The sequence below is a fragment of the Xenia sp. Carnegie-2017 genome, unplaced genomic scaffold (assembly GCF_021976095.1).
Source record: "Xenia sp. Carnegie-2017 unplaced genomic scaffold, XeniaSp_v1 HiC_scaffold_3, whole genome shotgun sequence".
Classification (NCBI taxonomy): Eukaryota; Metazoa; Cnidaria; class Anthozoa; order Malacalcyonacea; family Xeniidae; genus Xenia; species Xenia sp. Carnegie-2017.
The window spans coordinates 616,639-644,537 of record NW_025813493.1 but is presented as its reverse complement, the minus strand read 5'-3'; the positions used below and the strand labels follow the sequence as shown (position 1 = coordinate 644,537).

General features: G+C 34.6%; 1 protein-coding gene across 3 annotated transcripts; it reads right to left on the bottom strand.

The window, feature by feature from the left end:
- Positions 1 to 35: 35 nt before the first annotated feature.
- On the bottom strand, positions 36 to 27,763 carry LOC124455035 (carboxy-terminal kinesin 2-like). Of its 3 annotated transcripts, none has more exons than XM_047005781.1 (16): positions 27,646 to 27,763; positions 26,904 to 26,943; positions 26,656 to 26,682; positions 26,398 to 26,481; positions 25,317 to 25,406; positions 25,162 to 25,216; positions 6,386 to 6,561; positions 5,155 to 5,391; positions 4,519 to 4,803; positions 4,081 to 4,368; positions 3,472 to 3,642; positions 2,510 to 2,648; positions 1,952 to 2,091; positions 1,399 to 1,472; positions 1,195 to 1,270; positions 36 to 397 (listed from the first exon to the last, which is right to left on the bottom strand). In XM_047005781.1, exons 3-16 carry the CDS (start codon positions 26,671 to 26,673, stop codon positions 353 to 355), a joined length of 1,878 nt encoding a protein of 625 aa, XP_046861737.1. In that variant the 5' UTR covers positions 26,674 to 26,682; positions 26,904 to 26,943; positions 27,646 to 27,763; the 3' UTR covers positions 36 to 352. The 3 variants fall into 3 exon arrangements, with proteins under 3 accessions (XP_046861737.1, XP_046861738.1, XP_046861736.1); XM_047005782.1 differs by lacking the exons at positions 25,162 to 25,216; positions 25,317 to 25,406; positions 26,398 to 26,481; ... (1 more) ...; positions 26,904 to 26,943; positions 27,646 to 27,763 and adding exons at positions 8,560 to 8,614; positions 8,706 to 8,795; positions 9,754 to 9,837; ... (1 more) ...; positions 10,261 to 10,300; positions 11,003 to 11,114; XM_047005780.1 differs by lacking the exon at positions 26,904 to 26,943.
- Between the last annotated feature and the right edge of the window lie 136 nt (positions 27,764 to 27,899).

The window sequence follows — 27,899 nt, the reverse complement described above, 5'->3', positions numbered from 1 at the left end:
TCTATTTCTTATATGTAACATATTCATTCAACAAGAACATTTCAAACTGCTTTAATCTTTGCTACTAGCGTGCTAGTCTGATGTTATAACTAAAGGTGCTAAACTACTCCTATCAATTTTCACCGCCAGCAATATAAGTTTATGTGAGACCCAGAATGTAGCGTTATATGAACTGAGGTATTGTCTCGTGCACAGTAAATTATCATTTAATACTTTATAACGCTATTATTCCTATGAAGAAGTAGTTCTCAAATTCTTAAAATTATCATTCTTATGATGTATATCAATAAAACTGCGACGAAATTCCGCGCAAATAAATTTAATTTTTATCTACAAAGTTAGCCTTGAGAAATCACTTCTTCACTTTTTGAGCAGTACCAATATTACAATTGTTTACCTTAAAATAAAACAAACAAAGCTACATATTGAAGAATGAAACGAAAGGTTGATGAAATTGAAAATAAAATATCAACGTCAAGCTGAAAAGCAAAACAATACCACATGAACGTAAGTGAAGAAGTCTTATTATTGGTCACATGGTGTAAGGTTGGTCACATGGTGTAAGGTTGGTCATATGGTGTAAGGTTGGTCATATGATGTAAGGTTGGTCATATGGTATAAGGTTGGTCACATGGTGTAAGGTTGGTCATATGGTGTAAAGTTGTGTTTAGAATAATATACATGAAAAAATTTCTCAATTCTGATTGGTTATGAGCAGTGCGATTTATTTTTGAAAACTGTACTCCTAATTGTTAGTCAAACAAAGAAGTGATCTACGTAAGAGCCAATCATAAATCAATATTTCGAAGGCGGGAAAGTTTAAGTTGTTGTAAACAAAGCAAATACAACGGCTGGCGAAGTTTCAAGTTGATTTTCTTTGGCGAACGAGTTTACAGTTCACCGTTTGCAAAGTATTTCTGTATGAAAACATGAACACTGCTAAAAGTAGTTCCTTGTTCTAGCTGCGTGTGGGAAGCTATGATGTTGTGAAAAGTAATATTTGACGGAATTCAAAAATACGAGTCGGTCGATATTTATAACTTGCCGGCAGGATTGAGAAATTTTTCATGTATATTATCAATAAGTAACTCGTCCTTCGGACTCGGGCAATTTTGATAGCCTTTGAAAAACTCACTCGCGCATGTTTTTCCCGAATTGCATTCGAAACCATGCTATCACATATACGAATCATACCTGCGTTGCAAATCGAAGTGAACATAAGGTTTCCTGGAAAGAGTCCTCGCGGGGAGAAACATTCACGAACATCAAACTGAAATATGAATATATCATTTACATACACCAATTATTACAATTAAAACATGTTAATACTTCATGTCATCTACATTGACGTGTGTACATTGATGAAAATCTGATACCTATACACTCGGTAATACCAACCTTTTACTGTTACCACCAAGAGAGTTTTGCAACAAATAAGTTAATTTCGAGTTTCTATAAGGCACGTGACTATCCTAAAATGTAGTATAATTTATTTGACTATATATGCATCATCTCTCTATACAGTACAGCTAAGTATGATTGAGTAAATTTAAAAAAAGACGCGAGCATTTAATTGCTGGAATAAATAATCTAAACATGCAATTTTTTACTGTTGGAATTTCAAAGAACGGTCTATTGTTGCAGATGTACAAAATGTTCTTATATTTATGTAATGTTTTAAAAATCACGTGGTGCACAACGTTAATCAATAAAATACAAAAATTGTTGCAGATGTACATAATTTTCTTATATTTATGTAATGTTTTAAAAATCACGTGGTGCACAACGTTAATCAATAAAATACAAAAATTGTTGCAGATGTACATAATTTTCTTATATTTATGTAATGTTTTAAAAATCACGTTGTGCAACGTTAATCAATCAAATACAAAAATCATATTTCTTGTCAATGAATTAAAGTTCATCCATCATAAGGTACGTATATGCTTACCTTGTTAGCCAAGGAGTTGAAGACTATACCCAAATTTGTGAGGCTCTTGTTGATGTTTTGAGCTTCCTTAAGTCTTAATCCTGTTGATCCGGATTGACTTATTCTTTCAGAACCCGCCAGATCAACCAAACTCAATAACCCTGAAAAAATTTAGCCCATCGTCATCGCAAAACAATAGATAACAATTTTGCACATCTTTTGCTACTGAATATATAATAAATATCGAGGAGACATTTACAGCCACGGCGCCAAAGGGAGTGGGGACTAGAGCACCCCACACTTTTTCCCCAGATAAAGTTTTTGCTAAGATTTGTACATTTTAGCTTAATTAAAGGCAAGGTAAGACTTAGTAAATTTAGTTAATATATGTCTTACCCTCCAGATTCAATTTCGTTGCGCCGTCCCTGTTTCACGGTGGGGAAAGGTGTTAAAGCAAAATAAAAGCTGGACTAATCATATAGAACTAAGTCGATAGTCAACATTCATATTCTAATGTGACAAACTATTTCAAAAATTCTTAAACTGAAGACAAAAAAACATAAATATGCGTAATCCTGCCTTGACTTTGTTCCCCAGTAATCTCATTACTCCCGAGGAGTTTTAGTTGAAAGACAGAGTGACTTCTCGACGAGCGATCGTTACAGTTTGTAGCGGCCACAGAACGATTTTCGTAAGCCTTTCGAAGTAAACTTGACACCTAGAGTATGAAAATTTTAAAATATAGATAAAAAATAACAAAAAAACTGGGGCTGCATGTGTTGCCTCTTCTGAGGCTGCATGTGTTGCCTTTTCTGAGGCTGCATGTGTTGCCTTTCTGAGGCTGGTGCATTGACTTCCTTTGTCGCCGATTGCTGTGATTCTTGAGAAACCACGGATGCTGAGAGAGGGAAGTATTAAGTACTTATTGTCAACCATAATTTTTTGCAGTAAAGTAAATGGTTTGAACCCGGGAGTATCGTTACATGTTAGTATAGTCCTGAGAAGGACTGTTTTGTTGTTGTTGACTGACTTCGACAACCTTAGCGATAGTCATCTACAGAGTCAAAATGACTCTTCAGAGATGAACTCTGAAGATGACTACCGCTAAGGTTGTCGAAACGTCAGTCAACAACAACAAAAACAGTCCTTCTCAGGACTATACCAACCTGGACGATCTACATTTACAAACACATAATTTTTTGCGTTGCATAGGAGATGGCGATTGACGTAGGAGACGTACGTAGACGGCATCTCAGTACGAGAAAACTTATTATGAAATTCAACGATATCATGGTATGCTTCAATAATGGAGAGCTAAAAACGTCAAACTAAGGAGAAACAAAGTTTTTAAAAACACTTAGAAACCATAAACTAAAACGAGATAAAATTAAAACTACACAGATAACTAACTCTACCACCGCAATTCCAAAAAACTGAAATCAAAAACCTCCTCAAAAAAATCTTGCTTGCGCACACGTGTTACAGCCTTTCGTACGGCACCGTAACGACTTCGGCCGATGACCAAACAGAATGCTACTTACTTGATCGGATGATGTAACGGCCACGGTTTTCAAGTTGGTAACGAACACATCGTTCGCTTGTTTGCCATTGTTTGTGGTTACTTGTTTAATCTCATGTTTGCTGTCAGGGTTTCCAAGGAGATCACGTATTGTCTCGTTGTATATTTCGAGAAAAGACGCTTGTATCTCGTACTACATAAATTTATGGGGAAAATCATGATTGAATGAATGGTTGGAGAAACCCCAACTGAGCGATTTAACATAATCATGTGTCGTGAGCTACATGTATCTTTCTGAAATTGCAACTCTCGTCACTAATAATATACTTCATGTGTCCAAAATTGACATTACCAGCCAACCTTTACTCGTGAGCTACATGTATCTTTCTGAAATTGCAACTCTCGTCACTAATAATATACTTCATGTGTCCAAAATTGACATTACCTGCCAACCTTTACTCGTGAGCTACATGTATCTTTCTGAAATTGCAACTCTTGTCACTAATAATATACTTCATGTGTCCAAAATTGACATTACCTGCCAACCTTTACTCGTGAACTACATGTATCTTTCTGAAATGTCCACTCTCGTCACTAATAATATACTCTTTGTGTCCAAAATTGACATTACCTTCCAACCTTTACTCGTGAGCTCCTCAGCGCTAAAGAAGACTTGTTCCATAGCACGTGGTATCATACCCCACGTTTCTCGACCATTGATATCACCTTCCATTGTAAATGTTTTACCTGATCCAGTCTGACCATACGCAAAGATGCAAACATTGTATCCATCAAGCACACTTTGAACTAGCTGTGATATTTCTTGATAGACCGTTCCTTGAGTCGTTTCTGGACAAAATGCTTTGTCAAATGAAAATGACATTCTGGCTTGTTGGCTTTTGTTAGATGAAGCACTTGACTAAACAGGAAAGTTCGCAAAACATTTGAATCAATAAACCTTCAAACTTCACCAGACAACGTTGGCAAGTTTATGTGCGTGTAAGTATTTTTGACAACAGCGTAATGTTCCCAATAAAAGATTGAAACGTCTTCATAAATAAACACATACCTTGCTGTTATTGTGTAGAATAATATCAGTGTCATTAGTGAACTCCATATTAGTAAGCGAAACACTAGTTTCTGAAGGCAGACTTGGCCGAACACGACAATAGACGCGAATGTTACCCTTCAACTCTTGAACTTTATTATGAAGCTGACGTCGTAGTGTTTCCTCACCTCGAAGTCTCGCCTCCAGTTCACAAATACTATCTTGATGTTCGCGTATCTTACTTTCCAATTGTAAAATAACACTTGCCTGACGATCGTTTTCCATTTTTGCTTTTTTGTAAGCATCCTTAAATTGTCAACACAATACATAATTAGGGATAAAATATTTGTGCGGCTGCCTGCACAGCAATACACGCATAAACATATTATGTCTCTAAAGATATACACGCCGTATGACACTGGGAATTTTTACACAATAAAATACAATAAACAAACGAGGCGAGTTTGATTATGATTTACGATGATCTGTTTTTTTGTCGTGTTCAAACCATTTACTTTTCAAACATTTACATTTACGGTTCAAACCATTTACTTTATTACGATCTGTTTTTTGTCGTTTAAAAAAAATTACTTTTACTAATATGCGTAGGAATATATATATATATGAAGATTGGCAGTTTTTGCACGACATACGTACCTTACTAGCATCTAACTCAGTGTTTACACCAAGCAGTTCGGATGACAACGTCGACATCTTCAATTTTAAAGTTTTCACTTCATTTTGCGATAGTTCCAGTTCAAACTTAAACTCTTCTCTTTCGCGATCAATCAAATCTTTTTCCGACGACACCCTCTCGATTTCGCCTCTTAACTCTTCCTCAACTTCTGTCTTTTCATTCAGTCGCTTTTGTAATTTCTTACTCAATGCTGTAGCCTGAAGAAAAAGCTTTGTCAACGAGGACACAAAATATATTTAACACAAAAATATTCACTACTAAAAAAAGTCCACTACGTATGTAAAAAAAACCATTTAAATGAGTAAGACCCAACAGACTCGAAATGTTCCCTAACTCTCATACGTACTTTAGAGGTGCGACAAAGAAATCGCGCTCCTTAAAATCAACAGCAAACTAATTTCTTCATCAGAATTTCGCTATTTTTTTTTCAAAGCAAGCACTCAATGAAGTGAAAGTATCGTTTTTAAATATCGTTTTTAAATATCGTTTTTAAATACCGTTTTTAAATATAGTTTTTAAATATCGTGAAAATATCGTTTTAACATCGTTAATCCAGTGGGTTCAGATCACTTTGAATTAAATTTATCAAAAAACAGACACGGAAAAGCTTAACAATCCGCCGACATAAACGTACAGCTTATATTCATGCATCTCCATCGAAGGAAACTTCACAGTTCCGTAAGAAATACTAAGGCAAAAAAGTTGGCAAAGACGAATGTTTTCAGGCAGCATTTCTAATCCATGGGTAAGTCATAAAATCAGATCGGCAATAAAAAAAACCTGACTTATGGCTGTTTTCCACTAGCTACGTATCGTAAGGTATCGTAGCAAAACGTAACACGGCGCATGCGTGCTCGCGCCTATTCACCATCAAATTCATAAGCACGCATGCGCCATGTTACGTTTTGCTACGATACGTGGCTAGTGGAAAACAGGCTTTAGTCACTTAAATGTTTCATTAGCGTAGTAAGCCCGCAAGTATAACTTCAGGTATGTAAATTTTAGAGCACTATCATCAATCATGTTTAAAGAAAATGTTTTAACAGTTATTAAACACTAAAAAATTTGAATAACACGACCAGATTTACAGGTCGACCACACCAATGTAATGTTTCAATGTTTCGTCGTAAGTTCCTAACAGAGAAAAGCAATTATGCATTTCAAAAAACCCAAATCATTCAAAATACATACTTCTTCCATTTCTTTCTCTTTCATCACAACGTTTCCCTGAAGTTGGTGTTTCTGTGACTCCAACATCTCAATCCTTTGAATGCTTTCTTGCTGTGTACTTTTTAATGTACCCAGATACTGCTCCATATCCTCCATGCGACCTTTATAGTCCCATGGAGCACGCTTTGGGGCAACAGCTGTAACAAAAACGAGCAAAATAAGTTATAATAAATAAAGCATACATGCACACATAGACAAGAGGAGGAAATGTATAGGTATAACGCCGAGGTTATAAGCAATTGGGAATGAAAAGTGGAAAGACCAAGGTTATTCTTTTCGCAATATGATGTGTTTCATGTTTGTAAATGTAGATCGTCCAGGTTGGTATGGTCCTGAGAAGGACTGTTTTTGTTGTTCTTGACTGACGTTTCGACAACCTTAGCGAAAACCATTTTTTTTTTACTCTGAAGATGACTACCGCTAAGGTTGTCGAAACGTCAGTCAACAACAACAAAAACAGACCTTCTCAGGACTATACCAACCTGGACGATCTACGTTTACAAACATGTAACGATACTCCCGGGTTCAAACCATTTACTTTATGATTTGTTTCTTCGAGTAAGGCTCTTCTAGTCACTACATGTGTTTGTAGAGCTATTTGTACTCTACGATTAACTGTGTTTTACGTACGTCCTTCAAAGTTTGTTTGGTGTTTAAATTTTATAACAAACCAGATTATCGGAGATAAGAATGAGGTGCACTAAGACTAGGGTAAACCCAGCTACGTATGGACTGTGGGGATGAAACTTATAAAGACCAGGGTCAACCCAGCTACGTATGGACTGTGGGGATGAAACTTATAAAGACAGGGTCCCAGCTACGTATGGACTGTGGGGATGAAACTTATAAAGACAGGGTCAACCCAGCTACGTATGGACTGTGGGGATGAAACTTATAAAGACAGGGGTCAACCCAGCTACGTATGGACTGTGGGGATGAAACTTATAAAGACAGGGGTCAACCCAGCTACGTATGGACTGTGGAATGAAACTTATAAAGACCAGGGTCATCCCAGCTACGTATGGACTGTGGGGATGAAACTTATAAAGACAGGGTCAACCCAGCTACGTATGGACTGTGGGGATGAAACTTATAAAGACCAGGGTCAACCCAGCTACGTATGGACTGTGGGGATGAAACTTATAAAGACAGGGTCAACCCAGCTACGTATGGACTGTGGGGATGAAACTTATAAAACCAGGGTCATCCCAGCTACGTATGGACTGTGGGGATGAAACTTATAAAGACAGGGGTCAACCCAGCTACGTATGGACTGTGGGGATGAAACTTATAAAGACAGGGGTCAACCCAGCTACGTATGGACTGTGGGAATGAAACTTATAAAAACCAGGGTCATCCCAGCTACGTATGGACTGTGGGGATGAAACTTATAAAGACAGGGGTCAACCCAGCTACGTATGGACTGTGGGGATGAAACTTATAAGACCAGGGTCATCCCAGCTACGTATGGACTGTGGGGATGAAACTTATAAAGACAGGGGTCAACCCAGCTACGTATGGACAGTGGGAATGAAACTTATAAAAACCAGGGTCATCCCAGCTACGTATGGACTGTGGGGATGAAACTTATAAAGACCAGGGTCAACCCAGCTACGTATGGACTGTGGGAATGAAACTTATAAAGACCAGGGTCAACCCAGCTACGTATGGACTGTCGGGATGAAACTTATAAAGACCAGGGTAAACCCAGCTACGTATGGACTGTGGGGATGAAACTTATAAAGACCAGGGTAAACCCAGCTACGTATGGACTGTGGGGATGAAACTTATAAAGACAAGGGTCATCCCAGCTACGTATGGACTGGGGATGAAACTTATAAAGACCAGGGTCAACCCAGCTACGTATGGACTGTGGGGATGAAACTTATAAAGACCAAGGTCATCCCAGCTACGTATGGACTGTGGGGATGAAACTTATAAAGACCAGGGTCATCCCAGCTACGTATGGACTGTGGGGATGGAACTTATAAAGACCAGGGTCATCCCAGCTACGTATGGACTGTGGGAATGAAACTTATAAAGACCAGGGTCAACATGGTTAGATGTAAATGAAATAAAATGTACCAAAACCAGTGTAAACCATTAAGATATACGTCACGTAATGTGTGATATACCTTTATTTTTTCCTTCTTGTGCATTTCCTTTTCGTTTCACTTTTTTCGTCAAAGGCTTAAAACATTAAGATACAGCAAACTTTGGGAAAACGAATTTAATGAACAAAAATAATGTATAAGGTACGTTAAATGTTCACAAGTCTTACTTCTTGATTTTCAAGGTTAGAATTCTGTCTTTTTAACACTCTCTCTTGCTTGTCATTTACCGTTGAAGCTTTTTCACCTCCAACCTTTCCCTGAAGTGAAAAATATACGTAGCTATTTGTTTGTAATTTTTACTTCCACCTATATACTAAACTTAAAGCAATATAAATAAAGACATATAAGTTTTCCTGGTCAACCTCACAGATGAACTGCGAAAGACTATGTTTAATATTATTACTAAACCGATCAATCATTTTCAAATAGTTTTCTATTAAAAAATCAAAGTTACTTCAATAGAAAATGATAATTCTATCAGATGTAAAAGTACTGCTAAATTACATCATACAAAAATATACATATATATTTTAAAAAGTAATCATTTGTCAAGTTTAGAATCATAGTTATACAGTGAAAGTGCATTTGTCTTTCTGTATATCATTGTTTATTCACCTTTCTATTGTAATATTAAAAGCAACGACTTGACAAACAACATTTTCAAACCAACTTATTAAAACAAAATCATCAAAACCCTTGTCTATAATATTGATGAAAAAAACATTCATTAAGTAAATACTAAACCTACAGTTGACAACACAATTTTTTGTTTCATTGAAATACTTAAACACTTGTAGTCCAAATTCTAATTCATAAACCTATAATTTGCATTGATCATCTGTTAAACAAATTTACACACAACAAAGTAGTATGGCATCTCCAGAAGTACACATGTTAAACAAATTTACACACAAAAAGTAGTATGGCGTCTCCAGAAGTACACATGTTAAACAAATTTACACACAACAAAGTAGTATGGCATCTCCAGAAGTACACATGTTAAACAAATTTACACACAACAAAGTAGTATGGCATCTCCAGAAGTACACATGTTAAACAAATTTACACACAACAAAGTAGTATGGCATCTCCAGAAGTACACAGACAGCATGTAACTGAATCCATATATTATTCTGTGTTTTTAAAAGTTCAAAATATAAAATACTTCATATATTGTTGAAGTGAACGTTGTATAAAAGTATACAATTCACAAACCAAGTTGTTGCTTTTTTCACGACATGCAGCAAGTGTAGCTCGACGAACCACAAGCAATGACGGTGGTTTCAATTTACTGTTGATCTAAAATTATAAAAAAATTCATCAATTTGTAAATGTTTATACTTTATAGCAACATTATTTTTAACTTAATGTTTGATTCTGTGATGACAATTTTGAGAATATACCTCACAATACAATCCCTCCAAAATCCTTTGAAAACTTATTTATATATAAAGCTGGAAATGATAAAACTTACGTTCGTACTGTTACTCATCTTGTCAAACTAAAGAAATATAAAAATTCACTTGATTTATTGATTCAATAACGAACAATGTGTTGTACTTATTAAGAATTTAATTAATGTCATGTTGCCAAACATTGTTATCAACAAACATTTTGTCAATTCTACCCCCCTATCTTAAATTACAAGCAATATTGTTATGTAGGGTCTCTCAAAATAAATTAATGCACATCATTTTTGTGTCCATTTAAATTTCCAAACACCTTTGATCATGTGTAAAATTCAAATGCATTCAAACACATCCTATGGGAAATTATAACAAATATAGTGTTGTTCTGAAGGTACTTTGAATTAAAAAAAGACCAGTTTAAGAAGACTGAAATCAACCAGAAAACTCAACAACAATTCACCTGTGAACATATATCAAACCAAATACACATGGTACATAATGTTTAATACATAAACAGAGAGTGCTAGCTTCTTCCTTATTGAATATTGATTTCACAATTTTGCTAATTTGCATCAAAGTATACTGGAATTATATTGATGCTTCTTTTAGGTAGTAAACATATCTTACCAACAATCACTAAAGTAACGATGTATGAAGCTTTTACATCGTCTGTAAAACTAAATGCAAGAAGAGTCCGTCTGATAGTCTGATACATGAAGCAAAGTTTTAGATCGAGATAATTTTTAGAAACCACGCTTTATTTCGGTTGATAAAAAGCTACACTTGTAGAAAACCTTTCACACACAAGTATCTGTGAGAATGAAACGTCGGGTAGTCAATATTTATTATTTAAATAAAATTCAGAATTCAAAAAGTACAACGCAGTGTACTTAGGTAAATATTCAAGATTGTTTGAAACGTTTGATATACAGAATAATATCAACAATCTTACAAAGTTGTCTTCATTCTCGTGTTTGATGATGTCTGTGTGTAAAATACACTGAGATCACCTCGTTTAATTTACTATTTCTATTTAAAAACTCCTATAATCAAACCTTGATTTCCTCCTTGAAGTAATCTCACTTTCTACAATGAGTTTAAATAAAGAATCCAGCGTTTAGTATACGTACGTAGCAAAACAAAAGCCTCTGCAAGTTTTAATGTCTGTTGACCGTTGTATGTTTAAATTCAAATCTTACCGCGCTACGTCACTCACCGAATGTAGAACGGGAAAACCCGAACGTTATGAGATTTGAAATTCTGATCACGTCTTCGAGAAATAAATATGTCAAGAAATTAATGCGCTGACTGCAGTAAAGTTTGGAGAGTCATATCCGAGTCTCCAAAAGTCGTGTTAGCTTACAGACATCATAGAATTTTTCCTGCTCTTTACGCAGCCTCCACCGAAGATTTGGAGCGGTAAAACGTTAAAAGCCGAAGACATGAACCTTCCCGCAAAATCCAGGGGCATTCTTCACGTCTAAAATTTCTAAATTTTGGTCTTTTCAACAGGTGGTTTACATTATCAGTCACGGCTGCCATCTTCGTTTAAATGATTTAAATCCTTTGGGAAAGGATTCAGTTATCTTGGACGAGTTCCTTCAGTAAAAAATCATTGCTTTCACCCATTCGTTACATATGTTAACCATATAAACAAACCAGGGACATAAACATGACCGGGGAGCGTGTACTCCCTTGGTTGACAAGTTTATCGCGAAAACTCGGTACCTCGTTAGGAAACAACTCCTTAAGTGTTTTAAGAAAAATTTAATTTTTCCTAAAATAAATGTACAGTTTTCTCAATGTAAAGTTTTCTTATTAAAATGATTTTAATGAAAATGTTATGCAAAATTATACCACGATCTATTTTCAGGCTATTTTGTCGAAAAAATTAATTCCACACATAGACACAATTGCCCTAACATCTTGGTATTAGTCTTACGCTATTGGTGGAAACAGACGATAATAAAGATTTTGTAGTTTTAACATGTGAGCAATAGTTTCGAATGAGGAATCACAAATTTCTTCAAATTTTCTCGGCTAGTTTTGGCAACTTCGCCGTGAAATTTTACAGGATGAATGAAGTAAATGTCGAAATTATAATTTTCCCATACTATCTTTCCATCGGCAAAGTCTATGTAACCATATTTGTCAGGAAGGTATGTACCATAAGGCATTTCCCAAAACTTTTTTAACTCAATGAAAGTGAACATTGTCGGCACAGCCGCTTCGAGAAAAGCACGTCTTTTGTGAAAGATAGAAGAAATTCTTTGAAATTGTTCGCTCAACCTTCTTGGAACATAAAACAAATCTGACCATCCATTAATACACTTCAATTTTCCATTACCATTTGTAAGATGCGTCTGTACTAATTTCGTTATGTTTATGATTGAACTGTGGTTGTAAGTCTGTCTAATTTCTTCGTATGATTCTTCACAAGGAATAGCCGTGTGTGGCCACCAAGACCATCCAGTGGAGATAGGACGATGGCCAAACTCATGGCCCTCTTTTTCATTACTCACCCCCCCTCCATACCAAATTTTGTCCTTATCAAGTTTGAGAAATGTCCACCAGTTCACAAGTGTGTCGTCATTCATGTACAAATAGCCTGTATAATTGGGATGCCTGTTCAAAAATACAAATAACACTTTTCAGTCTTATTCATTGTTTAAATATCGAAGATCGTCCTTAATCTTGCAACCATGTGACAAATGAGAAAATGTAATCGACAACTAGACCTGCAATTTGACATTTTATAACAGAACAACATGCTCGTGTATATTAAATAACAATGGGAATCAACAACGCTTTGATATGGAATGCTATCGATTTAAGAGCTTCATAAACAAGTTTCTGAAAACAAAATCTTTCCCGCTGCAAACGGTTTTGGTTAATGTGAAAAAATACTTCAAAAAAACAGTCACAGCAGAAATCTGAGTAGCATGCATATATGAAAATTAGCCCCCCCTCCCCCAAGATCAAATTGATTATGATAGAGAGTGACGTTAGGACAAGAGTTTAGAAGTCGACCAAAGAGTAAGGTTAAAACTAGTTAAGGGCTAGGGTTTGGATTATATATTTAGCAAGATCCCTAATTGGGAGGGATGGCCCTTATTCATATATTCAAGTTCTTCTTTAGTAGTTTTTATTGAAATCAATTGTGGTTATAAATTAACATTGATTAAAAACTACCAATATAGAATATGCCCCCTCTCCCTAAATATGGAGCTTGTTGTCTTTTGAAAGCGCCTTTTTTATTATACTTGGTGGGAGTGAAGTAAAATATTACCTTCGTATAGCTTCTCCAATGCATTCATAACCGTAATGGCCATTATGAATATCAACGACCATTATTTCGTGTGAAGGACTTGATTCAGACCCACAAATGATCAAATTTTTAAATGCATCTTCATAATATGACTTCAACATAGGTATTGTATCGTAATATGGATAATGGTAAATCATCACAACCAAAATGTCGTCAAAATAATGTTTTCTTCTCGTGCATTGTTGCAATTTTGTAATTCCCTTGGTTGAGAGTGGTTTCGTATTGGCGCTAGATGTTATCAACTCATCTATATGAGAAGAAAAACAAATAATTAGTTCTTACACACGATGATGGTACAATCCTGTCATGTTTAGATTGAAAAATTTCAGATTTGTCATTACGGCAAAATCTACATTTTACTATCATCTTCTTTCCAATCAAGTTTGTACGTGACAATGCCTGAAAACGATAGTCCAAATGACCACTATGTACAGTCTACTTTCAACCCCATTTTTAATACTCATACTTTTTTGGAAAGTTGTTAAATATGAAAAACGGCTTTTACATTTTTCTTTATCTTTCACGTACAGTCTCTGAGTACAACTTTAAAGTAGCTACTATTAATACGTAGTCGCACAATTTGGAATTATCCGTAAAATAAAACACCTAAAAGTCATCGATTTGAGCCCAGGAGTGCCATGCTTTTGTTTGGTGATATGCTAACAAGTGGCGGACGCTTTATGAAATATTGCGGAGAAGACTTGTCCTCAAGGCATGAGATTTCTAGGGAGATTCCACAGCATGCCTATTGGTATACTTTTAAAATTTTGATCTTCAGAAATTTAATTCAATCATTTCTACGTACACATCATCCTTCAAACAGACGTTCATAAAATAGTTATTATTTAATAATTATTGTGTTCTGCAGATTATATAACATGCAACCAATTATCGAGCTGGCCTTCCCTTATTAAAAAGTGTGTTTTTCATTAAGTACAGTACTATTTCAAAATTTATGAAGATGAAAGCTGTATGGATTAATCTTTTTTCAATCAATTAATCAATCAATCAAAAAGTTTTATTTTCAAGATAACTATTACAATTTTATGTAAATAATACGCCCTACAGAAGAATCCGAGGTCCAGCGCATTATTGATTCTCTCAATAAAATATGTTTTGCCATCACCATGTTCCAACTGACAATTTACAAAAACTAATGCCTTCCTCCTGCTATGAATAGATAACAGTTTGTATTTTCAGAGATTCTTTAATTGGAAATGCTATACATAATGCTTGTTTAAAATTAGCTACGGCTGATTGTAACGTAATATATGATTCTTTAAATGGAGCTATAAAAATGTATGCATACATGATTGTTTTGGCAAACTTGTTTCTTAAGATGGAGATATGCATGATGGTAATGGAATATCTCATTCTTCAAATAGAGCTATGCATGATGGTAATGGAATATCTCATTCTTTAAATAGAGCTATGCATGATGGTAATGGAATATATGATTATTTAAAAGGAGCTATGCATGATGGTAATGGAATATATGATTCTTTAAATAGAGCTATGCATGATGGTAATGGAATATCTGATTGTTTAAATAGAGCTATGCATGATGGTAATGGATACCTGATTCTTTGAAATAAGCACGATACATCACCATGACGAGCAAGTTTACTACGACAAAAGCAACCAAAATTTTATATTTAATGATGTAACTGCAACAGCCTTCCATTGTCGTGCGTCTATAAATCAAAATTTAAATACAATATTTTATACATCTACAACAAACTGATTTGCCTTTATAACAAAAATTATGGGAAAGATTAGATGAATCCTAAGTTGTTTACAGAAATTCATGTTCGATCTGTCTCTTCTGATCTTTCTCGATGAAATGTGCTATGTAAAGTTTAAGACATAAAAATATTGGCATTTTTGTATCTCGGCCATTTAGCTACATCAAATAATCACTGTTTACTAGATTAGACATGTACTCGTTTGTTACGATTCTGAAAATTACGAGGAAAAGCCCCAAAAAACGAATTGCCGTCTGCTGGTGAATGCTTTTTAGCATCCAATTCCTGGCTTGCGAAGGATGTTATTCTTTAAAAATGATAGTAGCATTTTGTATTTATGTTGGTATAACGTAAATACAAAATGCTAATATTCTACTTCGCCAAAACTTTGCGATTTTTGTGTCCTAATTGGCAAATCTATTGCAATCAATCTATCGTACTGTGACATTACGCCGCGCCGTAATGTTTTCTTCTTACCTAATGCTTTTTAAAAAAAATTTCAAAAGATTTTGCTTTCAATGATCGTGTGACTGCACATACCAAAAATCTCAACCCTCCCAATTAATAATATACTTTATATGTCCAAAATTGGCATCACCTGCCAATATTTACTCGTGAGCTACACGTATCTTTCTGAAATTGCAACTCTTGTCATTAATAATACATTTTATTTGTCCAAAATTGACATTACCTGCCAACCTTTACTCGTGAGCTACACGTATCTTTCTGAAATTGCAACTCTCGTCAATAATAATATATTTATGTGTCCAAGATTGATATTTATTACCTTCCAACCTTTACTCGTGAGCTACACGTATCTTTCTGAAATGTCAACTCTCGTCACTAATAATATATTTATGTGTCCAAAATTGACATTACCTGCCAACCTTTACTCGTGAGCTACAGGTATCTTTCTGAAATGTTAGCTCTCGTCCCTAATAATACCTTTTATGTGTCCAAAATTGACATTACCTGCCAAACGTTACTCGTGAGCTACATGTATCTTTCTAAAATGTCAATTCTCGTCACTAATAATACCTTTTATGTGTCCAAAATTGATATCACCGGGGGCGTGTACTCCCTTGGTTAACAAGTTTATCGAGAAAACTCGGTACCTCGTTAGGAAACAACTCCTAAAGTGTTTTGAGAAAAATTTAATTTTTCCAAAAATAAATGTACAGTTTTCGCAATGTAAAGTTTTCTTAATAAAGTGATTTTAATAAAAATGTTATGCAAAATCATACCTCGATCTATTTTCAGGCTATTTTGTCGGAAAAATTAATCCCACAATAGACACAACTGCCTAAGATCTTGGTATTAATGTTACGCTACTGGTGCAAACAGACGATAATACAGAGTTTGTAGTTTCAACACGTGAGCAATAGCTTCGAATGAGGAATCACGATTTTCTTCAAATTATCTTGGCTAGTTTTGGTAACTTCGCCGTGTTATTTTACAGGATGAATGAAGTAAAGGTCGAAATTATAACTTTCCCATACTATCTTTCCATCGGCAAAATTTAAGAAACCATATTTGTCAGGAAGGTATGTACCATGAGGCATTTCCCAAAACTTTTTTAACTCAAGCAAAGTGAACATTGTCGGCACAGCCATTTCGAGAAAAACACGCTTTTTGTGAAAGATAGAAGAAAGGCTTTGAAATTGTTCGCTCAACCTTCCTGGAACATAAAACAAATCTGACCATCCTTTAACACAATACAGTTTTCCATTACCATTTGTAAGATGCGTCTGTACTAATTTCGTTATGTTTATGATTGAATTGTGGTTGTAAGACTGTCTAATTTCTTCGTATGTTTCTTCACAAGGAATAGCCGAGTCTTTCAACCACATCCATACAGTGGAGAGAGGACGATGGCCAAACTCATGGCTCTCTTTTTCATTACTCACCCCCCCTCCATGCCAAATTTTGTCCTTATCAAGTTTGAGAAATGTCCACCAGTTCACAAGTGTGTCGTCATTCATGTACAAATAGCCTGTATAATTGGGATGCCTGTTCAAAAATACAAATAACACTTTTCAGTCTTATTCATTGTTTAAATATCGAAGATCGTCCTTAATCTTGCAACCATGTGACAAATGAGAAAATGTAATCGACAACTAGACCTGCAATTTGACATTTTATAACAGAACAACATGCTCGTGTATATTAAATAACAATGGGAATCAACAACGCTTTCATATGGAATGCTATCGATTTAAGAGCTTCATAAACAAGTTTCTGAAAACAAAATCTTTCCCGCTGCAAACGGTTTTGGTTAATACTTCAAAAAAACAGTCACAGCAGAAATCTGAGTAGCATGCATATATGAAAATTAGCCCACCCCTCCCCAAGGTCAAATTGATTATGATAGAGAGTGACGTTAGGACAAGAGTTTAGAAGTCGACCAAAGAGTAAGGTTAAAACTAGTTAAGGGCTAGGGTTTGGATTATATATTTAGCAAGATCCCTAATTGGGAGGGATGGCCCTTATTCATATATTCAAGTTCTTCTTTAGTAGTTTTTATTGAAATTAATTGTGGTTATAAATTAACATAGATTAAAAACTACCAATATAGAATATGCCCCCTATCCCTAAATATGGAGCTTGTTGTCTTTTGAAAGCGCCTTTTTCATTATACTTGGTGGGAGTGAAGTAAATTATAACTTTCGTATAGCTTCTCCAATGCATTCATAACCGTAATGGCCATTATGAATATCAACGACCATTATTTCGTGTGAAGGACTTGCTTCAGACCCACAAATGATCAAATTTTTAAATGCATCTTCATAATATGACTTCAATATAGGTATTGTATCGTAATATGGATAATGGTAAATCATCACAACTAAAATGTCGTCAAAATAATGTTTTCTTCTCGTGCATTGTTGCAATTTTGTAATTCCCTTGGTTGAGAATGGTTTCGTATTGGCGCTAGATGTTATCAAAGCATCTATATGAGAAGAAAAACAAATAATTAGTTCTTACGCACGATGATGGTACGATCCTGTCATGTTTAGATTGACAAATTTTAGATTTTTCATTACGGCAAAATCTACATTTTACTATCATCTTCTTTCCAATCAAGTTTGTACGTGATTATGTCTAAAAACGATAGTTCGAATAATCACTATGTACACTCTACTTTCAACCCCATTTTTAATACTTATTCTTTTTGGCAAGTTGTTAAATATGAAAAACAGATTTTACATTTTTCTTTATCTTTCACGTGCAGTCTCTGAGTACAACGTTAAATTAGCTACTATTAATACGTAGTTATTATCCGTAAAATAAAACACATAAAAGTCATCGATTTGAACCCAGGAGTGCCATGCTTTAGTTTGGTGATACGCTAACCAGTGGCGGACGCTTTACGAAATATTGGGGAAAGACATGAGATTTCTAGGAGATTCCACAGCATGCTTATTGGTATACTTTTAAAATTTCGATCTTCAGAAATTTAATTCAATCATTTCTACGTACACATCATCCTTCGAACAGACGTTTATCAAATAGTTATTATTTAATAATTCATTGTATTCTGCAGATTATATAACATGCAACCAGTTATCGAGCTGGCCTTCCCTTATTAAAAAGTGTGTTTTTCATTAAGTACAGTACTATTTCAAAATTTATGAAGATGAAAGATGTATGGATTAATCTTTTTTCAATCAATTAATCAATCAAACAAAAGTTTTATTTTCAAGATAACTATTACAATTTTATGTAAATGATACGCCCTACAGAAGAATCCGAGGTCCACTGCATTATTGATTCTCTCAATAAAATATGTTTTTCCATCACCATGTTCCAACTGACAATTTACAAAAACTAATGCCTTCCTCCTGCTATGAATAGATAACAGATCGTATTTTCAGCGATTCTTTAATTGGAAATGCTATACATAATGGTTGTTTAAAATTAGCTACGGCTGATTGTAACGTAACATCTGATTCTTTAAATGGAGCTATAAAAATGTATGTATACATGATTGTTTTGGCAAACTTGTTTCTTAAAATGGAGATATGCATGATGGTAATGGCATATATGATTATTTAAAAGGAGCTATGCATGATGGTAATGGAATATCTGATTATTTAAAAGGAGCTATGCATGATGGTAATGGAATATCTCATTCTGTAAATAGAGCTATGCATGATGGTAATGGAATTATCTCATTCTTTAAAAGGAGCTATGCATGATGGTAATGGAATATCTGATTATTTAAAAGGAGCTATGCATGATGGTAATGGAATATCTGATTATTTAAATGGAGCTATGCATAATGGTAATGGAATATCTGATTCTTTAGAGCTATGCATGATGGTAATGGAATATCTCATTCTGTAAATAGAGCTATGCATGATGGTAATGGAATATCTCATTCTTTAAATAGAGCTATGCATGATGGTAATGGAATATATGATTATTTAAAAGGAGCTATGCATGATGGTAATGGAATATCTGATTGTTTAAATAGAGTTATGCATGATGGTAATGGATACCTGATTCTTTGAAATAAACACGATACATCACCATGACGAGCAAGTTTACTAAGACAAAAGCAACCAAAATTTTATATTTATTGATGTAACTGCAACAGCCTTCCATTGTCATGCGCCTATAAATCAAAATTTAAATACAATATTTTATACATCTACAACAAACTGATTTGCCTTTATAACAAAGAAAATTAAGGGAAAAATTAGATGAATCCTAAGTTGTTTACAGAAATTCATGTTTGATCTGTCTCTCTGATCTTTCACGATGAAATGTGCTATGTAAAGTTTACGACATAAAAACATTGGCATTTTTGTATCTCGGCCATTTAGCTACATCAAATAATCACTGTTTACTAGATTAGACATGTACTCGTTTGTTACGATTCTGAAAATTACGAGGAAAAGCACTAAAAAACGAATTGCCGTCTGCCGGTGAATACTTTTTAGCATCCAATTCCTGGCTTACGAAGGATGTTATTCTTTAAAAATGATAGTAGCATTTTGTATTTATGTTGGTATATCGTAAATACAAAATGCTACTATTCGCCAAATCTTTGTGATTTTTGTGTCCTAATTTGCAAATCTATCGCTATCAATCCATCGTACTATGTGACATTACCCCACGCCGTATTGTTTTGTTCTTACCTTATGCTTCTTAAAAACATTTTCATAAGATTATGCTTTCAATGATCGTGTGACTGCAAATACCTAAAATCTCAACCCTCGCAATTAATAATATACTTTATATGTCCAAAATTGGCATTACCTGCCAAAATTTACTCGTGAGCTACATGTATCTTTCTGAAATGTCAACTCTCGTCACAAATAATATATTTTATGTGTCCAAAATTGACATTACCTGCCAACCTTTACTCGTGAACTACATGTATCTTTCTGAAATGTCAACTCTCGTCACAAATAATATATTTTATGTGTCCAAAATTGACATTACCTGCCAACCTTTACTCGTGAACTACATGTATCTTTCTGAAATGTCAACTCTCGTCACTAATAATATATTTTATGTGTCTAAAATTGGAATTACCTGCCAACCTTTACTCGTGAACTACATGTATCTTTCTGAAATGTCAACTCTCGTCACTAATAATATATTTTATGTGTCTAAAATTGGAATTACCTGCCAACCTTTACTCGTGAGCTACATGTATCTTTCTGAAATGTCAACTCTCGTCACAAATAATATATTTTATGTGTCCAAAATTGACATTACCTGCCAACCTTTACTCGTGAACTACATGTATCTTTCTGAAATGTCAACTCTCGTCACAAATAATATATTTTATGTGTCCAAAATTGACATTACCAGCCAACCTTTACTCGTGAACTACATGTATCTTTCTGAAATGTCAACTCTCGTCACTAATAATACATTTTATGTGTCCAAAATTGACATTACCTGCCAACCTTTACTCGTGAGCTACAGGTATCTTTCTAAAATGTCAACTCTCGTCAATAATAATATATTTTATGTGTCCAAAATTGATATTACCTGCCAACCTTTACTCGTGAGCTACATGTACCTTTCTGTAATGTCAACTCTCGTCACTAATAATACCTTTTATGTGTCCAAAATTGACATCACCTGCATAAATTTACTCGTGAGCTACATGTATCTTTCTGTAATGTCAACTCTCGTCACTAATAATATACTCTTTGTGTCCAAAATTGACATTTATTACCTTCCAACCTTTACTCGTGAGCTCCTCAGCGCTAAAGAAGACTTGTTCCATAGCACGTGGTATCATACCCCACGTTTCTCGACCATTGATATCACCTTCCATTGTAAATGTTTTACCTGATCCAGTCTGACCATACGCAAAGATGCAAACATTGTATCCATCAAGCACACTTTGAACTAGCTGTGATATTTCTTGATAGACTGTTGCTTGAGTCGTTTCTGGACAAAATGCTTTGTCAAATGAAAATGACATTCTGGCTTGTTGGCTTTTGTTAGATGAAGTACTTGACTAAACAGGAAAGTTCGCAAAACATTTGAATCAATAAAGCCTTCAAACTTCACCAGACAACGTTGGCAAGTTTATGTGCGTGTAAGTATTTTTGACAACAGCGTAATGTTCCCAATAAAAGATTGAAACGTCTACATAAATAAACACATACCTTGCTGTTATTGTGTAGAATAATATCAGTGTCATTAGTGAACTCCATATTAGTAAGCGAAACACTAGTTTCTGAAGGCAGACTTGGCCGAACACGACAATAGACGCGAATGTTACCCTTCAACTCTTGTACTTTATTATGAAGCTGACGTCGTAGTGTCTCCTCACCTCGAAGTCTCGCCTCCAGTTCAGAAATACCATCTTGATGTTCGCGTATCTTACTTTCCAATTGTAAAATAACACTTGCCTGACGATCGTTTTCCATTTTTGCTTTTTTGTAAGCATCCTTAAATTGTCAACACAATACATAATTAGGGATAAAATATTTGTGCGGCTGCCTGCACAGCAATACACGCATAAACATATTATGTCTCTAAAGATACACACGCCGTATGACACGGGGAATTTTTACACGATAAAATACAATAAACAAACGAGGCGAGTTTGATTATGATTTACGATGATCTGTTTTTTTGTCGTGTTCAAACCATTTACTTTTCAAACATTTACATTTACGGTTCAAACCATTTACTTTATTACGATCTGTTTTTTGTCGTTTAAAAAAAATTACTTTTACTAATATGCGTAGGAATATATATATATATGAAGATTGGCAGTTTTTGCACGACATACGTACCTTACTAGCATCTAACTCAGTGTTTACACCAAGCAGTTCGGATGACAACGTCGACATCTTCAATTTTAAAGTTTTCACTTCATTTTGCGATAGTTCCAGTTCAAACTTAAACTCTTCTCTTTCGCGATCAATCAAATCTTTTTCCGACGACACCCTCTCGATTTCGCCTCTTAACTCTTCCTCAACTTCTGTCTTTTCATTCAGTCGCTTTTGTAATTTCTTACTCAATGCTGTAGCCTGAAGAAAAAGCTTTGTCAACGAGGACACAAAATATATTTAACACAAAAATATTCACTACTAAAAAAAGTCCACTACATATGTAAAAAAAACCATTTAAATGAGTAAGACCCAACAGACTCTAAATGTTCCCTAATTCTCATACGTACTTTAGGAGTGCGACAAAGAAATCGCGCTACTTAAAATGAACAGCAAACTGATTTCTTCATGAGAATTTCGCTATTTTTTTTTTCAAAGCAAGCACTCAATGAAGTGAAAGTATCGTTTTTAAATATCGTTTTTAAATATCGTTTTTAAATATAGTTTTTAAATACCGTTTTTAAATATCGTGAAAATATCGTTTTAACATCGTTAATCCAGTGGGTTCAGATCACTTTGAATTAAATTTATCAAAAAACAGACACGGAAAAGCTTAACAATCCGCCGACATAAACGTACAGCTTATATTCATGCATCTCCATCGAAGGAAACTTCACAGTTCCGTAAGAAATACTAAGGCAAAAAAGTTGGCAAAGACGAATGTTTTTAGGCAGCATTTCTAATCCATGGGTAAGTCATAAAATCAGATCGGCAATAAAAAAAACCTGACTTATGGCTGTTTTCCACTAGCTACGTATCGTAAGGTATCGTAGCAAAACGTAACACGGCGCATGCGTGCTCGCGCCTATTCACCATCAAATTCATAAGCACGCATGCGCCATGTTACGTTTTGCTACGATACGTTACGATACGTGGCTAGTGGAAAACAGGCTTTAGTCACTTAAATGTTTCATTAGCGTAGTAAGCCCGCAAGTATAACTTCAGGTATGTAAATTTTAGAGCACTATCATCAATCATGTTTAAAGAAAATGTTTTAACAGTTATTAAACACTAAAAAATTTGAATAACACGACCAGATTTACAGGTCGACCACACCAATGTAATGTTTCAATGTTTCGTCGTAAGTTCCTAACAGAGAAAAGCAATTATGAATTTCAAAAAACCAAAATCATTCAAAATACATACTTCTTCCATTTCCTTCTCTTTCATCACAACGTTTCCCTGAAGTTGGTGTTTCTGTGACTCCAACATCTCAATCCTTTGAATGCTTTCTTGCTGTGTACTTTTTAATGTACCCAGATACTGCTCCATATCCTCCATACGACCTTTATAATCCCATGGAGCACGCTTTGGGGCAACAGCTGTAACAAAAACGAGCAAAATAAGTTATAATAAATAAAGCATACATGTACACATAGACCAGAGGAGGAAATGTATAAGTATAACGCCGAGGTTTTAAGCAATTGGGAATGAAAAGTGGAAAGACCAAGGTTATTCTTTTCGCAATATGATGTGTTTCATGTTTGTAAATGTAGATCGTCCAGGTTGGTATGGTCCTGAGAAGGACTGTTTTTGTTGTTCTTGACTGACGTTTCGACAACCTTAGCGAAAACCATTTTTTTTGACTCTGAAGATGACTACCGCTAAGGTTGTCGAAACGTCAGTCAACAACAACAAAAACAGACTTTTTCAGGACTATACCAACCAGGACGATCTACATTTACAAACATGTAACGATACTCCCGGGTTCAAACCATTTACTTTATGATATGTTTCTTCGAGTAAGGCTCTTCTAGTCACTAACATGTGTTTGTAGAACTATTTGTACTCTACGATTAATTGTGTTTTACGTACGTCCTTCAAAGTTTGTTTGGTGTTTAAATTTTATAACAAACCAGATTATCGGAGATAAGAATGAGGTGCACTAACACTAGGGTAAACCCAGCTACGTATGGACTGTGGGGATGAAACTTATAAAGACCAGGGTAAACCCAGCTACGTATGGACTGTGGGGATGAAACTTATAAAGACCAGGGTCAACCCAGCTACGTATGGACTGTGGGGATGAAACTTATAAAGACCAGGGTCAACCTAGCTACGTATGGACTGTGGGGATGAAACTTATAAAGACCAAGGTCAACCCAGCTACGTATGGACTGTGGGGATGAAACTTATAAAGACCAGGGTAAACCCAGCTACGTATGGACTGTGGGGATGAAACTTATAAAGACCAGGGTCAACCCAGCTACGTATGGACTGTGGGGATGAAACTTATAAAGACCAAGTTCATCCCAGCTACGTATGGACTGTGGGGATGAAACTTATAAAGACCAAGGTCAACCCAGCTACGTATGGACTGTGGGGATGAAACTTATAAAGACCAGGGTCATCCCAGCTACGTATGGACTGTGGGGATGAAACTTATAAAGACCAGGGTCATCCCAGCTACGTATGGACTGTGGGGATGAAACTTATAAAGACCAGGGTAAACCCAGCTACGTATGGACTGTGGGGATGAAACTTATAAAGACCAGGGTCAACCCAGCTACGTATGGACTGTGGGAATGAAACTTATAAAGACCAGGGTCATCCCAGCTACGTATGGACTGTGGGGATGAAACTTATAAAGACAGGGGTCAACCCAGCTACGTATGGACTGTGGGGATGAAACTTATAAAGACCAGGGTCAACCCAGCTACGTATGGACTGTGGGGATGAAACTTATAAAGACCAGGGTCAACATGGTTAGATGTAAACGAAATAAAATGTACCAAAACCAGTGTGAACCAGAAAAACATAATGTGATGTACCTTTCTTTTTTCCTTCTTGCGCATATTCTTTTCGTTTCACTTTTTTCGTCAAAGGCTTAAAACATTAAGGACAGGAAGTTACCGCAAACTTCGGGAAAACGAATTCATTGAACAAAAATAATGAATAAGGTACGTTAAATGTCCACAAGTCTTACTTCTTGATTTTCAAGGTTAGAATTCTGTCTTTTTAACACTCTCTCTTGCTTGTCATTTACCGTTGAAGCTTTTTTACCTCCAACCTTTCCCTGAAAGTAAAAATATAAGTAGCTATTTGTTTGTAATTTTTACTTTTACCAACAAACTAAACTTAGAGCAATTTAAATAAAGACATATAAGTTTTCCTGGTCAACCTCACAGATGAACTGCGAAAGATTATGTTTAATATTATTACTAAACCGATCAATCATTTTCAAATAGTTTTCTATTAAAAAATCAAAGTTACTTCAATAGAAAATGATGATTCGATCAAGTGTAAAAGTACTGCTAAATTACATTGAAAAAAATATACAAATGTATAAAAAAAAATACAAAAATATACAAATGACAAAAAATAAAAAAAATACAAAAATATACAAAAATAAAATTTTAATAAAAATAAAATAAAATAAAATTTTAATTTGTATATTTTTGTATATTCAAAAATATACATATATATTTTAAAAAGTAATCATTTGTCAAGTTTAGAATCAAAGTTATTCAGTGAAAGTGCATTTGTCTTTCTGCATACCATTGTTTATCCACCTTTCTATTGTAATATTAAAAGCAAGGACTTGACAAACAACATTTTTAAACCAGCTTGTTAAAACAAAATCATCAAAACCCTTGTCTATAATATTAATGAAAAAAACATCCATAAAGTGAATACTAAACCCACAGTTGACAACACAATTTTTTGTTTCATTGAAATGCCTAAACACTTGTAGTACAAATTCTAATTCACAAACCTATCATTTGCATTGATCATCTGTTAAACAAATTTACACACAACAAAGTAGTATGGCATCTCCAGAAGTACACATGTTAAACAAATTTACACACAACAAAGTAGTATGGCATCTCCAGAAGTACACATGTTAAACAAATTTACACACAACAAAGTAGTATGGCATCTCCAGAAGTACACAGTCAGCATGTAACTGAATCCATATATTATTTTGTGTTTTTAAAAGTTTAAAATATAAAATACTTCATATATTGTTGAAGTGAACGTTGTATAAAAGTATACAATTCACAAACCAAGTTGTTGCTTTTTTCACGACATGCAGCAAGTGTAGCTCGACGAACCACAAGCAATGACGGTGGTTTCAATTTACTGTTGATCTAAAATTATAAAAAATTCATCAATTTGTAAATGTTTATAGTTTACAGCAACATTATTTTTAACTTAATGTTTGATTCTGTGATGACAATTTTGAGAATGTATCTCACAATACAATCCCTCCAAAATCCTTTGAAAACTTATTTATATATAAAGCTGGAAATGATAAAACTTACGTTCGTACTGTTACTCATCTTGTCAAACTAAAGAAATATAAAAATTCACTTGATTTATTGATTCAATAACGAACAATGTGTTGTACTTATTAAGAATTTAATTAATGTCATGTTGCCAAACATTGTTATCAACAAACATTTTGTCAATTCTACCCCCCTATCTTAAATTACAAGCAATATTGTTATGTAGGGTCTCTCAAAATAAATTAATGCACATCATTTTTGTGTCTATTTAAATTTCCAAATACCTTTGATCATGTGTAAAATTCAAATGCATTCAAACACATCCTATGGGAAATTATAACAAATATAGTGTTGTTCTGAAGGTACTTTGAATTAAAAAAAGACCAGTTTAAGAAGACTGAAATCAACCAGAAAACTCAACAACAATTCACCTGTGAACATATATCAAACCAAATACACATGGTACATAATGTTTAATACATAAACAGAGAGTGCTAGCTTCTTCCTTATTGAATATTGATTTCACAATTTTGCTAATTTGCATCAAAGTATACTGGAATTATATTGATGCTTCTTTTAGGTAGTAAACATATCTTACCAACAATCACTAAAGTAACGATGTATGAAGCTTTTACATCGTCTGTAAAACTAAATACAAGAAGAGTCCGTCTGATAGTCTGATACATGAAGCAAAGTTTTAGACCAAGATAATTTTTAGAAACCACGCTTTAGTTCGGTTGATAAAAAGCTACACTTGTAGAAAACCTTTCACACACAAGTATCTGTGAGAATGAAACGTCGGGTAGTCAATATTTATTATTTAAATAAAATTCAGAATTCAAAAAATACAACGCAGTGTACTTAGGTAAATATTCAAGATTGTTTGAAACGTTTGATATACAGAATAATATCAACAATCTTACAAAGTTGTCTTCATTCTCGTGTTTGATGATGTCTGTGTGTAAAATACACTGAGATCACCTCGTTTAATTTACTATTTCTATTTAAAAACTCCTATAATCAAACCTTGATTTCCTCCTTGAAGTAATCTCACTTTCTACAATGAGTTTAAATAAAGAATCCAGCGTTTAGTATACGTACGTAGCAAAACAAAAGCCTCTGCAAGTTTTTATGTCTGTTGACCGTTGTATGTTTGAATTCAAATCTTACCGCGCTACGTCACTCGCCGAATGTAGACCGGCAAAACCCGAAAGTTTTGAGATTTGAAATTCTGATCACGTCTTCGAGAAATGAATAAATATGTCAAGAAATTACTGCGC

Excerpts from the sequence above, each read along its gene's own strand:
- LOC124455035 (XM_047005781.1), bottom strand. Across the intron at positions 25,407-26,397 it reads GTGAAAAAAGCAACAACTTG|GGAAAGGTTGGAGGTAAAAA; the intron begins GTTTGTGAATTG and ends TTTTACTTTCAG. Across the intron at positions 398-1,194 it reads CACTTCGATTTGCAACGCAG|GTAAACAATTGTAATATTGG; the intron begins GTATGATTCGTA and ends TTTTATTTTAAG.